This window comes from Engystomops pustulosus, chromosome 5, assembly GCF_040894005.1.
Source record: "Engystomops pustulosus chromosome 5, aEngPut4.maternal, whole genome shotgun sequence".
Taxonomy (NCBI): domain Eukaryota; kingdom Metazoa; phylum Chordata; class Amphibia; order Anura; family Leptodactylidae; genus Engystomops; species Engystomops pustulosus.
This window is the reverse complement of record NC_092415.1, coordinates 25,192,156-25,205,958: the sequence shown is the minus strand read 5'-3', so window position 1 is coordinate 25,205,958 and position 13,803 is coordinate 25,192,156. Positions and strand designations below refer to the sequence as shown.

Below are 13,803 nucleotides of genomic sequence, written 5' to 3'. Positions count from 1 at the left end.
GTAACATGACCAGGGATATAATGAGCTGTGCACCTGTATGACATGACCAGGGATAGAACGAGCCATACACCTGTGTGATGTAACATGACCAGGAATATAATGAGCTGTGCACCTGTATGACATGACCAGGGATAGAACGAGCCATACACCTGTGTGACGTAACATGACCAGGGATATAATGAGCTATGCACCTGTATGACATGACCAGGGATAGAACGAGCCATACACCTGTGTGACGTAACATGACCAGGGATATAATGAGCTGTGCACCTGTATGACATGACCAGGGATAGAACGAGCCATACACCTGTGTGACGTAACATGACCAGGGATATAATGAGCTGTGCACCTGTATGACATGACCAGGGATAGAACGAGCCATACACCTGTGTGACGTAACATGACCAGGGATATAATGAGCTGTGCACCTGTATGACATGGCCAAGGATAGAACGAGCCATACACCCGTGTGACGTAACATGACCAGGGATATAATGAGCTGTGCACCTGTATGACATGACCAGGGATAGAACGAGCCATACACCTGTGTGACGTAACATGACCAGGGATATAATGAGCTGTGCACCTGTATGACATGACCAGGGATAGAACGAGCCATACACCTGTGTGACATCACATGACCAGGGATATAATGAGCTGTGCACCTGTATGACATGACCAGGGATAGAACGAGCCATACACCTGTGTGACATCACATGACTAGGGACTGGTTCTTATCCAGGTATTGATACAAAAAATATATTGGAAAATTGTATACATTTTCTTTACACAATATCAATTATTTGCTGAAAGTGGACAAGCACTTTATCACTGGGTGATTATTTTAAGACGGAACATGTATTCGAGAGATAGGATTACATACATAGTATTTAGGGTTGGTCCGCTAACAACAGACTCGTATATTATTGATATGAGAGGTCCATTCATGCGCTGAGGACCCGCCCTGTATATACGGGGCCATGGAAAATCAAGCCATGTGTATGAGATACATGGGGACATGTGATAGCCATTGAGATAACGAATAACATATAACCAAAAACATGTTTGTGTGCATGTAGCCTAACGGTGCGACCAGACGTTCAGTTTTTCAGATGCAGTTTTTGAAGCCAAAAGCAGGTGTGGATCATAATGAGTGAGGACTTATCATTAAGAAGTACTCCTCCATTTTCACTCCACTCCTGGTATGGGCATCGAAAGCTGCATCTGAAAAACTGAGCGTGTGGACGCACCCTAAAGAAAATTCCTTAGACGGCTCCAGTCCTTATAACCTCTTAAGGCATCTGGAGGTTTTTGCTGGTGTTGCTTAATAAGCATGAATTTTAATGTATGAGCTTGGCCATATTAGACAGAACACAACGAAAGGAGCAGGACTTTTGTTACCCAGGGGGCTTATTTTTTATTTCTGGGTCCCCAAGAAATTGTATGTATTTGCCCCCCCCCATGCATAATTCCTCCCCAAGTCACAAAGCAAGAAGTCTTCGGCTCACTGCATTCGAAAGCTTTCAACTTTTTGATGAACAGAGGCAGTACAAATGGAGATGAGCGGACCTGAAGGACATCAAATGGAGATGAGCGGACCTGAAGGACATCAAATGGAGATGAGCGGACCTGAGTTGTTCAGGATCGTTCCTTCCAACTCGTAAATATTTCTGGATTGGCTGATAACACCTCTAACAACTATCCTTGGCTATGGCCATGCGGACCCCTTAGCCAATAATAGTTATGCCTGGGGGGACACCATGGTCAGTCATAGTCATGGCTAGTCATTACGGTTGTTAGTCTTCTGGATTGGCTGTCCGATAGCCATCTGGCAATAAGTCCGGGTTGGGAGGAACGTACCTGAATGCTCAACTTGAAGCTACACTTTGGGTCCACTCATCTCTACGTACAAGCAATTTTGCATTCTGCAAGTCTCTGCCGCCCCATGAGGCTACTCTTTAGTAATATGTTTTCACTCTGGGACGTAGTTGTAGTAGACGACTAGTGTCCAGTCTGGGAAATGTGGCCATTTTAGAAGGATTATATACCACCATGTGAATAAGTTTTACAGCAATGCTTCTTCCCTGGCAGCTACAGCCGGTCACCCGGGGTCCTATCAGCGTTAGGGAAAACTATATAAAATCCACAATTACTATCATTTTCAGGGCTGTAGCCATCACTCAGTTCTAATCTTCTCAGAGTAATTTTTAGTATTTTGCACCATTTCATGTTGATGTTTTTCTTTGACATTTTTTAACACTTTATATTTTTCATTCTGGCTGCATGGTAAAAGGTTGTACAATGGTGCGAGTGCGTGGGCAGATCATGTAGTCAATGGTTCAGCTGAGTCCCCAGGGTAAGTACAGAGAAGTGTGATTGAAAGAAGTAGAAGCAAAATTTATTTTTAAGTAACTTTTGTGAAAATTAGCGCAAATGGAACCATGATGTAACCATTACCAGCCAATCAGAAGCCAGAATCTGGTGTCTATTCTAAATGTCTAAATCTGATTGGAGCATACACCTACCATCCTTACACATTTGCACTTGCTTTCACAAATAGCCCCTTCTATTTTCCTCTGCTTGTGTGCTGTGATTTGTATATCTAGTCTTTATGATGCCATTTACCGTATTAATATATAGGACAATGGTGTATCCAGACCATTAGGTCCATTAAAGGGGTTTTCCCACAAAACGAGTTAAGCCCTATCAGCTCAGCCACGCTCAGCAATCTTCGTCAGCTCCAAAGTGATGAATGGAGCAGCACGGACATGCCAGGACGTATGCTCCATTCATCTCAGGGCGCGACGAGGGGTCTGCCGGACCCCCACCTCCCCGTTCTCGTCATCAGTGGGGTTATCATAACCAGCAGATAGGGCCTAACTTGTTTGGTGGGAAAATCCCGTTAAGTAGCAGTAATACTTATCGTTGGGGCAAATGTATCACAAGTCCAGCTTTATCTGTTTGCTTTTTGGGACTTTTCTTGGCTTTTCTGCTGGTCTGATGTATCTTAATGGTTTTTCACATGAAACATGTGGTGTTTGATCTTCAGTGAATTTGCAACTTTGTAAAAGAAAAGTCACAAATAGTTTCCCTTTCAAGCTGATTTCTATGACTGGTTAGGGGCAGGCATAAATTTGTCAGATTTTAAAAAAGTTGCAACTTTCACATATGGATTCAGGTGATGACTCGGGGATCAGTGCAGAAAACTAGACAATGGCGAACTTTGAATGGAGACTGTTTTAGGCGCAAAATATAGTCACAAATAAGCACAAGAACCATGAAAAGTCTCAAAAAGTCTCTAAAAGTTTGATAAATGTGCCCCATTGATTTTAGCTGAGCTACACACAGATATCCACATTTATATTCTAACATTCGACACATTTTATTCAACCTTTTTTGCAGCAGTGACACAACCAATTTAACAAACCTGCTAAAGGGATCCTCCATTAGCTGTGTCTTGTAGTGCAAATCAGCCAGAACAGAGTTCATCTGCAGTACCCAGACAAATGTCTCTAAAATAAGATGAGAGAGGGGTATTTATCAAGGCCTCTGCCCCCACGCCAGTGGCGTAGAAGCCCTGAAATAATTGCAAATGCAAGCTTATTGCTAGCACTTGTGATTATTTTCCCCTTTCCGCCACCTCCACAAAAGGGGTACATGGAGGGGCGTGAAGGGGGGCACAGCTTCCCAAGCGGTGGGCGCAGCCAGTAGGGAGTGGGCTGGGCAGAGTTTTCCTTTCCCTCCACCTGTGCAAATTCATGAAAATTCGCCAACTGTGTTTATTTCTACTGAATCTAAATTTTTTTTTTCTGACATGCTTTGGGTAAAGCAATAATAACAACCCCATCTAGTCCTCTTAAACACTTTTATAAAAACGTCATTAATTCATTTTCTACAAATTTAGTCTTAGGCTTAGCATTAGGGTTACCGCTTATCCTATTTTGTGTTACCCTAACTACTAACCACAATGAATCAATTGTATTGAAAAAAGATATAGGACCTTTTTTATTAAAAAAAACTTTTAGAGGACTAGAGTGGATACATACCAATATACCGGACAGTTGTGGAGCAATGTCAGTTCAGCCCAAATAAAATTGGGGGACCAGAAAGCCCTGAAATAATTGCAATTACTTCCGAAACGTCAGTAATTGCCATTTTTTTTCCACTTTACACCATCGACATGCCAAGTGGGCGTGGAAGCAGAGTCACGGCCGGCAACAGAGTGGACCACCGAAAGGCGTGGTTCCCTGCACCTAGACTAAGGTAGTTCAAGGTGAACATTATTATGGCTTTGCCTGCCGGCGCAGCTACCCATCGGATACATAAGGTAGCCTAAGCCTCTTGATGTATCCTGTGGCACCAGATTATACATTGGCACACGAGCGCCACCACTAATTTCCCCCCAAATCTTTTGCAATTCAGCAAAGCTTCTATGAATTAAATCTTGAATGATTCACTCATCTCTAGTCACAGTATGTGATAGGTTTCCTAAACGGGTCGTCCAACTACCATCTAAAAAACAAACCCTCTAAAGTGTGATTTTTTTTTTTAAATTAGTGTCAAAAAAAACTTTATAGGTGACTTTTGTTTAATAACTTGATTTTACACTAAGGTTCTGTTTTTTTTAAAGGCCGGACAATACCATTAATTGATTTGTTTGTTAGATCATTTTTCATGAATTAGGAAAGTAGAGACGTTCTGATGAATCTTCACACTGCTTTCAAGAGTCTCTCTTGGTAGTCATATCAAACTTGAGCTGACCAAATGGTGAACAACACAACTGTACAAAGGAGACCCCATTATTCCCCAATTGGCTGGACAATGGGGGTATTAGTCTGAAAAAACCTAAAACTGTCTAAAATATAAGATTATTCCAAGGTTGATAAGATGGTCCATTCCTGTACATCTGAGACATTCTACTTTCTTATCCTGTGAAGGTTTATCTTATGCAGAGTTCCTCATGTCTTGAGTCTTCTTAATCCTGTTAAATTTTTTTAGGCAGCCATTTTTGTAAAAGAATTTTATTAGAAATGGTGTAAGGAGCCATTTTGTCTACAGAACTGACATTCATGAGAATGTACCTTATTATTTACCAAAGACCAGACCAGAGGGGGGTACTAAAGTTTTTATTCTCTAAAATAAAATTGTCAATGTGTAAAATATCCTGTTCCAAATGATTGACACAACACCGTTCAGTAGACAGTCGCTAAGAGGATAGATGGAGAGCTCTGTACTCCCTTGAAAGTCTCATTCACATGACATTTGGGGTAATGTATATCCAGCTATGGATGGCTATGGCGCCCAAGTTTGGTACGGTGAGTACAACGAGTGCTCACCATTCCGAGCCGTGGCCGCAAAAAAGATAGCGCATGTTCTATCTCCAGCCATGAGACCGGCAGAGCAGCATTATTTTCGATGAAGAGGGGAGGGGGTCAACCCTTCTCCTCTTCAGCGCGCCGCCATATACCCAGCTGGACTGGCATACGTCCATGTGAATGTAGTCTAAGACATAAAACTAAGAATACAGACATAAGACTAAAAATACCAACAGGTCCCATGTGTTGGCCATCTGGAAGAAACCGTTTAGAATTCAGCAGTTACCATTTAGAATTTTACATCCTTTACAAGATACACCTAAAAAAGTATGTTTAAGAAATTTAGAGCCCCTCCACCTGATGTGTACACAGTACAGGCAGTCTGTACGTTTATGGTTTACATGTGGGGTCATCTAAATTAAATGCATGTCTCTGCCCCTAAAAGTTACGTCCTTATGTCTCTCCAACATGTCAGAATAATACTATGATGTGTTCAAAGTATAATCATCTTCTTAATCCTCAGGGTCTATGAGAATTTAAAGCCCCAGACACACAATTCTATTCTTTACCCTAACCCTAATTTCAGTAGGGTAATTTACTTGACTACAAGAAAACACATTTTCTTTGTGTAGAAAAAGTTTCCTCAGATTTTTATTATTGTGACGACTTTGCTGCTTTCTGAAAAAAATGAAACTGTTACAAGTTAAAGCTGAGAACTTTGGCAAATTTATATAAAGTAAATTTCACTTGGGTCAAAAAAGCCCCTTAAAATAGATCACTAGTCACAGATCCCTCCAGCACATAGGACACTGCAGGACAGTGATATCACCTCCATGTGGTACGTGGCCTATTTGTGACTCAGTCCCTGCCATTGTCCGTGTTTAGTTTCTTCTGGTATTTTCTAAGATTCTTTTCAAAATATGAGAGAACATTTTTACTTGGTTTTGTATTGTTTTAGGCTGTTTTATATGAGCATAATATGGGGCCTACTGCAAGTCTATTGATCTCCATGATGCTACCAAGGCATATCTGTCCCTATATGCTTTTGATATACTTTTACGGATTTGGTATTTCTGGGGTCTCCGTACCACTTCAAAATCCCACAGCAGGGAATCTATTGTCCCCTGCTCTGCTATTGCTATAAAAGCTACTGGTGTCTAAAGGAGGTCATTGTGGATCCCCAGATCTCTGGGGCCACATGCAATTATTTGGGTTCCTTGTGGGGTAATTTGTTTATCCTTAGGATAGCCCATCAATACCAGATCTGTGTGACTCTGATGACCAGCACCCCTACAAATATCATGAACCGCTGTAAGGGAGTAAGCTGGATGTACCACCAGCAGGGCACCCATGTAATGGACTTCTTGTAACATAACCTGTAATGTACCTGGTACCAAAGTTCCAATTATATGCTAACCAGTAGGGTAGCCCCCACCAAACTGATATTTATTATCTATCCTAAGGATGTCCTAAGTATCGAAATACCTCTTCGAGTCTGACTGATGCATATGATTGTCGAAAACTCAACTGTATATTGTTTTATTATATATCTGTGTGACCATGTTCTGTAATCTTCACCTGTTCCCTATGTAATGAGTATCAGGTAAGTCTCAGCCTTACACATGCAAAGACCCATGTGATGCCAGTTCATTTTGGAAAATGAACAGTTTCATGTTTATATTTCTTCAATCTTAACCTGTTTAACCATCAAAGTGTGTTCTCACCACATCTCCTCATCGGAAAATTAGAGCGGATTTTGTTATGTGCCAAGTTTTTTCAAACTCTTTTACTACTTTTATATTTGTTATGAAGATGTACTTATTTCATGCTTGATTAAAGGGAATGTATCACTAGAAGTATGTGAAAGCCCCAGTCACTGCAACATTGGATACTACTGTGTATGTCATCGATACGTGGAGCAGGACTCATTGGTAGAGTCGGTTTGTTGAATACAGACTCTTTAAAAGAGAGATCTGACCACTTGACCATCGCTTGGAGATTTCGGTAAATGGAAAACGGCATCAATTTTAAAGGGATTTTGCTTAAAGTATTAGAAATCTCTGAGTAGGGCGTTTGGATCTCCGTTTACAATGGAGGTTGGTCAACCCTAGAACCAGGATCACATATCCATTTCTTAAGTCACGTGCCTGCAATGGCCAGGTGTCATCACTTTTATATTATCCCATCCACTATAGAATATTCCCTTTGAAAATTAGCAATCCTCTGTCCCAAGGTCAACCCATACCCTATAGTGCTCAAAGAATTAGTAATATCCTGACTCTCAAGTCCATTAGTTCAGAAGACCAGAATCCACCAAAGATGATTTTTTTAAGAATCAAACCTTCAGATAATTCAGAGGATGTCAAAGTCTTCTAATATATATCTAATATCTATAGCAGAATGATTGAGTTAGTCTTAACATATAATAATGTTCATGGGACCTGTCGATTCACACAAATTCTACTGTACGGAGCAGAAGTCGAGTTTTCTGTGGCAAGTATCATAGTCTTCATAGACTTGGGTAGAAAAAAATGTCTTCTGGTTACTGTGTGAATCAGCATGTCAGTCTGATGATCTGCAGAAGTTTTGGTTGAGGGATCTCTGAACATTTCAGGTTACGCAATGTTCTCTAATAAAGAGGCGACCCACTAGCCATCAAGTCCAAAATGTTTCCCGTAGGGAGGGTCATCCATTTTTGCGTTTCAGTACTGATGACCCTACAGAAGGTGGACTTTAATAAGGGACACAGTTTTTCCACGCCAGGCTCGTAGAGTTGTATGTTGATCATAATTTCGGTTCAGTAGAACCTTATCAAATCCAGTTGTTGCAACCATCTAATCGTGGTCCCTCACCGACTATAAATCACACATTTCTGAATGTGATACATTCCCTTCCTTTTTACATTTCAGCTCGGGGGTCTAATGAACGTACCATATTATGGGTTGGCAATGATGTTGTGTATGGCGATGACTATATTCTCTTTTTCCATACAAAGTATGACTTGTTCCCAGTCGCCATCTTTTGATTATTGGTTGTGTTGATGATTGTTAAACGTATAATAATAATAATGATATTGGGTGAAGAAAACCCTAAATACATATAAATCTCTCCTCCCTGAAAATATGACAGACGGTCAACTGAGCGGCTTTTTGACTAACGTTACAGGAATTGCGAAGCGGCAGATAGACACCCATATCAAAGATCCAGGTCCACAGAGCAACGGCCCGTACTTGAGCGGACCAACTGCCGCTCCCGATCCACTGAGCGCCCCGACTCAAACCTCATGAGGTCGATGCCTTCATTAATGACGGGAAGATCAGCCCCTCCTTCACCTGCCTTATCGAGGTGAAAAAGCAACAATGGCTCAGCCTAATTCCTCTCCTACCCCCTTCCCCTATCCCACCTCCCTACCCCCCCCCCCCCCACAGAATCACCATTTTATTTTCCCAGTAGCTCTCCAGTCTCTGTCATTCTTGGCTGATCACGTCTTTTTAACAGTAGATACTAACGTTGCGACTGCTGGCACACTACTTATATTCTCTGCTGGATATAATGGTGTGGACGCCATTTATACGTTGTTTTACTAACCGTATTGAACTGCATTTGTTTTGTGATTATTTCTCATTGGTCAGGTATCCTGTTTTTTAACCCATAGAGCACCTCCCCCCTCCCTCCCCCCCCCCCATAACAATCACGTCTTCTCTTGCAGAGTGAGAACTTTGTTTGTCCTCATCAGACATTGCTTTAACCAGCGTTCACCATAACGTCATCATACGGTCGCTTTAAGTTGACTCCAGATTCTGAGATTCTTGCTCTTTTGGTCGTAGCAGTTAATAAGTTCGGAAAGCCGTATCTTGTCTAAAGAAAGCATTTGGTACAGCTTGGAAGACGAGACCTGCTTACCGTCTGGCCTCGGACATCAAGCTTGCATGGGATGTTTTCTTTTTCCAGCAGAAGATATAATTTTCAGCACTTATTAACCTATTATAAATCACTGAGGAGTTTACGGAGGTTACACATGGCCATATACATCACAGTCCATACACAGATACATTTGAGTTGAGTTTATTATATGAACAAAGCTTATTGGGTAATCTATGGCAAAGTCAGGTTGGCACACCAAAACCCGAAATTCAAGATAAATTAGATAAACCACAGACCTAAACAATTAAAAGCTTCTTCAAACCTTCCAAAAAGTGTAACAATTTAATTTATTCTCAAAAATGTTTTTTTGGTCGCATCAATTCATTACAGATAATTTGCATAGAACTCATTATAGATGAATTTTTACGACAATTTTTTTTTTTAATAACTAGGGGTTTTTAGACATAAACAGCACCAATCTAGTCTAGTGGTTGTGTCTGGAACTGCAGCTTGGCCATATTCTAGTGAGTGAGCTGAAATACCAGGCAGAAACTATGGACAGGGTTGGTCATGTTTTTGGATATAAATGCTGCTATAGTATATGAATGACCACAAATATTACATTCATAGAGACCAGTTTCCAGAAATGCTCAGCTCTCCCTGCTTCATAACATGCTGCCTGCAGATAAAGCCCTATGTATTATCTGCTCAGCTGCTCCTGCTCCATAACATGCTGCCTGCAGATAAAGCCTTATGTATTATCTGCTCAGCTCCTCCTGCTCTATAACATGCTGCCTGCAGATAAAGCCCTATGTACAATCTGCTCAACTCCTCCTGCTCCATAACATGCTGCCTGCAGATAAAGCCTTATGTATTATCTGCTCAGCTGCTCCTGCTCTATAATATGCCACCTGCAGGTAGGAGACTAAGTACATTCTGCACGGCTCCTCCTGCTCTATAACATGCTGCATGCAAATAGGACACCATGTACAATCTGCTCAGCTCCTCCTGCTCTATAACATGCTACCTGCATATAGAAAACGTTGTACAATGTACTCATCTCCCACTGCTCTATAACATGCTGGCTGCAGATAGGACACTATTTAAAATCTGCTTAGCTCCTCTTGCTCTATAATATGCCGCCTACAGATAGGACACTATGTACAATCTGCACAGCTCATCCTGCTCTATAACATGCTGCCTGCAGATAGGACACTATGTACAATCTGCTCAGCTCCTGCTGCTCTATAACATGCTGCCTGCAGATATGACACAATGCACAATCTGCTCAGCACCCCCTGCTCTATAACATGCTGCCTGCAGATAGGACACTATGTGCAATCTGCTCAGCTCCTCCTGTTCTATAACATGCTGCCTGCAGATAGGACACTATGTACAATCTGATCAGCTCCTCCTGTTCTATAACATGCTGCCTGCAGATAGGACACTATGTACAATCTGCTCAGCTCCTCCTGCTCAATAACATGCTGCCTGGGGGTGATGGCAGGTTCTCTACACACTGCACCTAGTATGCTTCATTTCCCCATATAGTACATATAACATTGTACCCCACCCCAGTATATGCGCCTCTCATAGCCATAGACCACAATCAGTTTCAATCCGTAAAATGTCCTCGCTGTGATTTATAATGGTTACTCTGTGTCACCACTGTTCTCACCATAATTAACTTTTCTTAATTTTGTTAATCATCATGTCCCATAACAGCTTCTCTCCTGTAACACTGAGTATTAACCTGTCTGATGAAATTGTGTCAATGTATCAGCTGCACAAAACGCTGACCTGTGACTATTGGCTTCTCTCTTCTGTGTCCACTGTGCTTTACCTGTGCCCCCGAATTACAGAAATCAGCATAGTCCAATGATTCTGTTTTGTGGAGAAAGCTTGGATGATTTTTTTTTCTTATAGTGCTATAGTCCCCCTTTTATATACCCGATATGCTGGTCTATGTAGTGCGGATCTTAACTGTGTGCAATTTGTTCAAACATATGTCTTCTAGGGCACATCCGCGCACCGGCTCTGTTCAGACAAGCCCTTCGAGCACCCCATTAGCAGGACGGAGAGGCCGCCAGCTACCACAGCTACCGCCAAAGGGTTCACTGGACAGAAGTAAGTGCAATCTTTTCTATGGGGGAGAGAGTCTCCTATGTGCGGATAGTGGGCGCAGCACCTGGTCTGGGTACATGACATACTACAGCAGTGTGATCTATTTCCGCAGTGCCGCATGCTCCATTCTGTCGGATGACTGTGTCCTATAATCTCAGTTTGTCTCTAGTCGCTGTGCTACCATACCCGAATGTCATGCATTTCTATACGTCTTAACGGGACAGTGAAAATAAACTTTTTCATCTATTTTATTTTTTTTTTTTACATTTTTTCTTTGAATACATATATTGTTCCGGAAGAGGCTGACTGTATTCTTCTCATCTAAACCGTTACTCTCGGGGTCACTATTTTGGTATGAGAAGCTCCATAAGTATTGACTATGCTATGGCGGGTAGTCTAAGCAGAAATATTTTTTTAAAGGGAACCTGTCATCAGGTTTTTACATTTCAGTCTAATGATAGGTTCCTATTGCAATATACAAGTTGATGCTCAAGTTGGTTTTGGAAAAAAGATCCTTTGCTGTAATCACCCACAAAAAAAAGTTTTTAAAAAGTACCTGGCTTCTTGCCAGCACAGACTCCCAAGTCATGTGGGCGTCTCCCTTTTGCATTGAAGTCCTAGAATCAACATCACACACCTCCCTTTTCCCTTCTGGACAATTCATGTAAGTTTTTCAAAGTAAATCCCTTGCATAACGGTGCTCTCCTCACCTATGACTTGCATAGTGAGTTGCATACCCCTATCAGATGCGGACGATGAGAACTTTACTTGAAAACTTACAATGACGTAGTCAGAAGGGAGGGGGAGGAGGAGCTGTGTGGGATGTTGATTGTATGACTTGAAAGTAGGGGAGAGACACCTGGCAAGGAGACAGGTACTTTTTAAAATTTTATTTGTAGGTGATTGAAGAAATGAATCTTTATTGAAAATCAACTTTAGCATCAATGTGAATATTGCTGAAGGAACCTGTCATTAGTTTTAAAAGTGAAAACCTGATGACATGTTCCATTTGAGGGACATCCACTACAAAGATTAAGGATTGTAAACCAAGCACACTTACATGCTGATGTGTGCCCCCTCTGGCAGGATCCTCTCTTCTTTTAGCTTCTTAAGTACAAAAAAAAAGGTTTTATGCAAATGAGCCTGGCTCCATAGATGTCAATGGAACCTGGAGCCCCTTAGGTTCATTTGCAGAATTTTTAGAACCTTTTTTGTAAGAACAATGGCATAAGAAGCTAAAAGAAGAGTGGATCCTTCCAGAGGGAGCACACATCAGCATGTAAGTGTGCTTGGTTTACAATCCTTCATCCTGATGGTAGATGTCCTTTAAAAATGTGTGGATGAAGGACCCTTATCACAATACCAGTATTCTTAAAGCCATGTTAAAGGGTCTTTTCCTGGATAACCAAAGCCATATATAAGCAATTTTATGCTCCAATCCTTTGAACCCTTGCCAATCTGCCTCTTGCAGGGGCACAGAGCCATCTTCTTTGTTGTGCCTGTGGAGAATATAGAAGCTTTGTTCAGACAACTTTGACAATACAAAACTAACTGCAATACTGTTCTAAATTGTCTGTAGACTAACCATCGTCAGGAGTTGGAGTGCTATGGCTCTGGTAAAGAAGCTAAGAGCAGAGTAGTGAGAGTCACACCTCAGCGATCTAATATTGATGGTGTATTCCATAAATACATCAATATTGTAATTTTGGAACGCACAAATAAAGAGGTTGTGATATAAGAGACGTTGCTGGAGATGCAACCAGCCAACATGACTATGACGCCCTAGGCATGGGCCTTGCTGCTTCACCTAGCTGCTCTGCTCTGTATTTTCCAGTCCTTAGTCGGCCGTCAGCTATCCATGCACCCTCTCTCCATGCTTAGTCAGAGGTTCGTAACAGACACTTAAAACTTTTCTATTATGGCCACTTCGAATGGGGAAGATTACAAAGAGGTCTTCAACATTTGACCATTATTGGCATAACCTGGTGATATACCCCCCCCCCCCTCCCCCATGTCTGTCTTTGGAAAACTCCTATATTGTGTCCTGTGTTCCTTAGGAATCAGTGACATCATTTGTCTTTCTGCTTTCATGACTAATTCACAGAACTAATTTTATTAACAAGTGTTGTATTGATTGATACGTCACCATTGTTGGTCCATAGACTCTGGTCAATACTCATAGAAACTTATATAAGAGGGAATTTTTGTGTTGTGTTTTGTGTACCAAAGAAAATTGTCCAATTGGGACACATGAACCAATTGGTCACTAAAAAGTAACTTTTATTGATATTTATTAAAAGATGGATAAGGCTTCATCCAATATTGTGGTTTAAAATTTTACAGAGTGCAGAGGGCAGAAGCTTTCACCATAACGGGGTGAACAGGACTACAGAGCAGTATACATCATCTTCGGATAGGTATAGGGAACTGGTAGTGTTCATAGTCACCGAATATGGGATTACGATACTGTAACTGTGTTTTACACTGTGGAGGGAATCCG

General features: G+C 41.4%; 1 protein-coding gene across 49 annotated transcripts in view; it reads left to right on the top strand.

Moving 5' to 3' along the window:
- RIMS2 (regulating synaptic membrane exocytosis 2) overlaps positions 1-13,803 on the top strand; it is a 443,591-nt gene that overhangs the window by 317,817 nt on the left and 111,971 nt on the right. For 33 of the 49 annotated variants that reach the window (XM_072151364.1, XM_072151362.1, XM_072151350.1 and 30 more), the window contains 3 exons: positions 2,294-2,356; positions 8,481-8,660; positions 11,197-11,306. In XM_072151364.1, coding sequence (XP_072007465.1) covers positions 2,294-2,356; positions 8,481-8,660; positions 11,197-11,306 — 353 coding nt within the window. The remainder of the gene's footprint in view (positions 1-2,293; positions 2,357-8,480; positions 8,661-11,196; positions 11,307-13,803) is intronic. The other 16 variants (XM_072151379.1, XM_072151378.1, XM_072151372.1 and 13 more) reach the window with 3 other exon arrangements.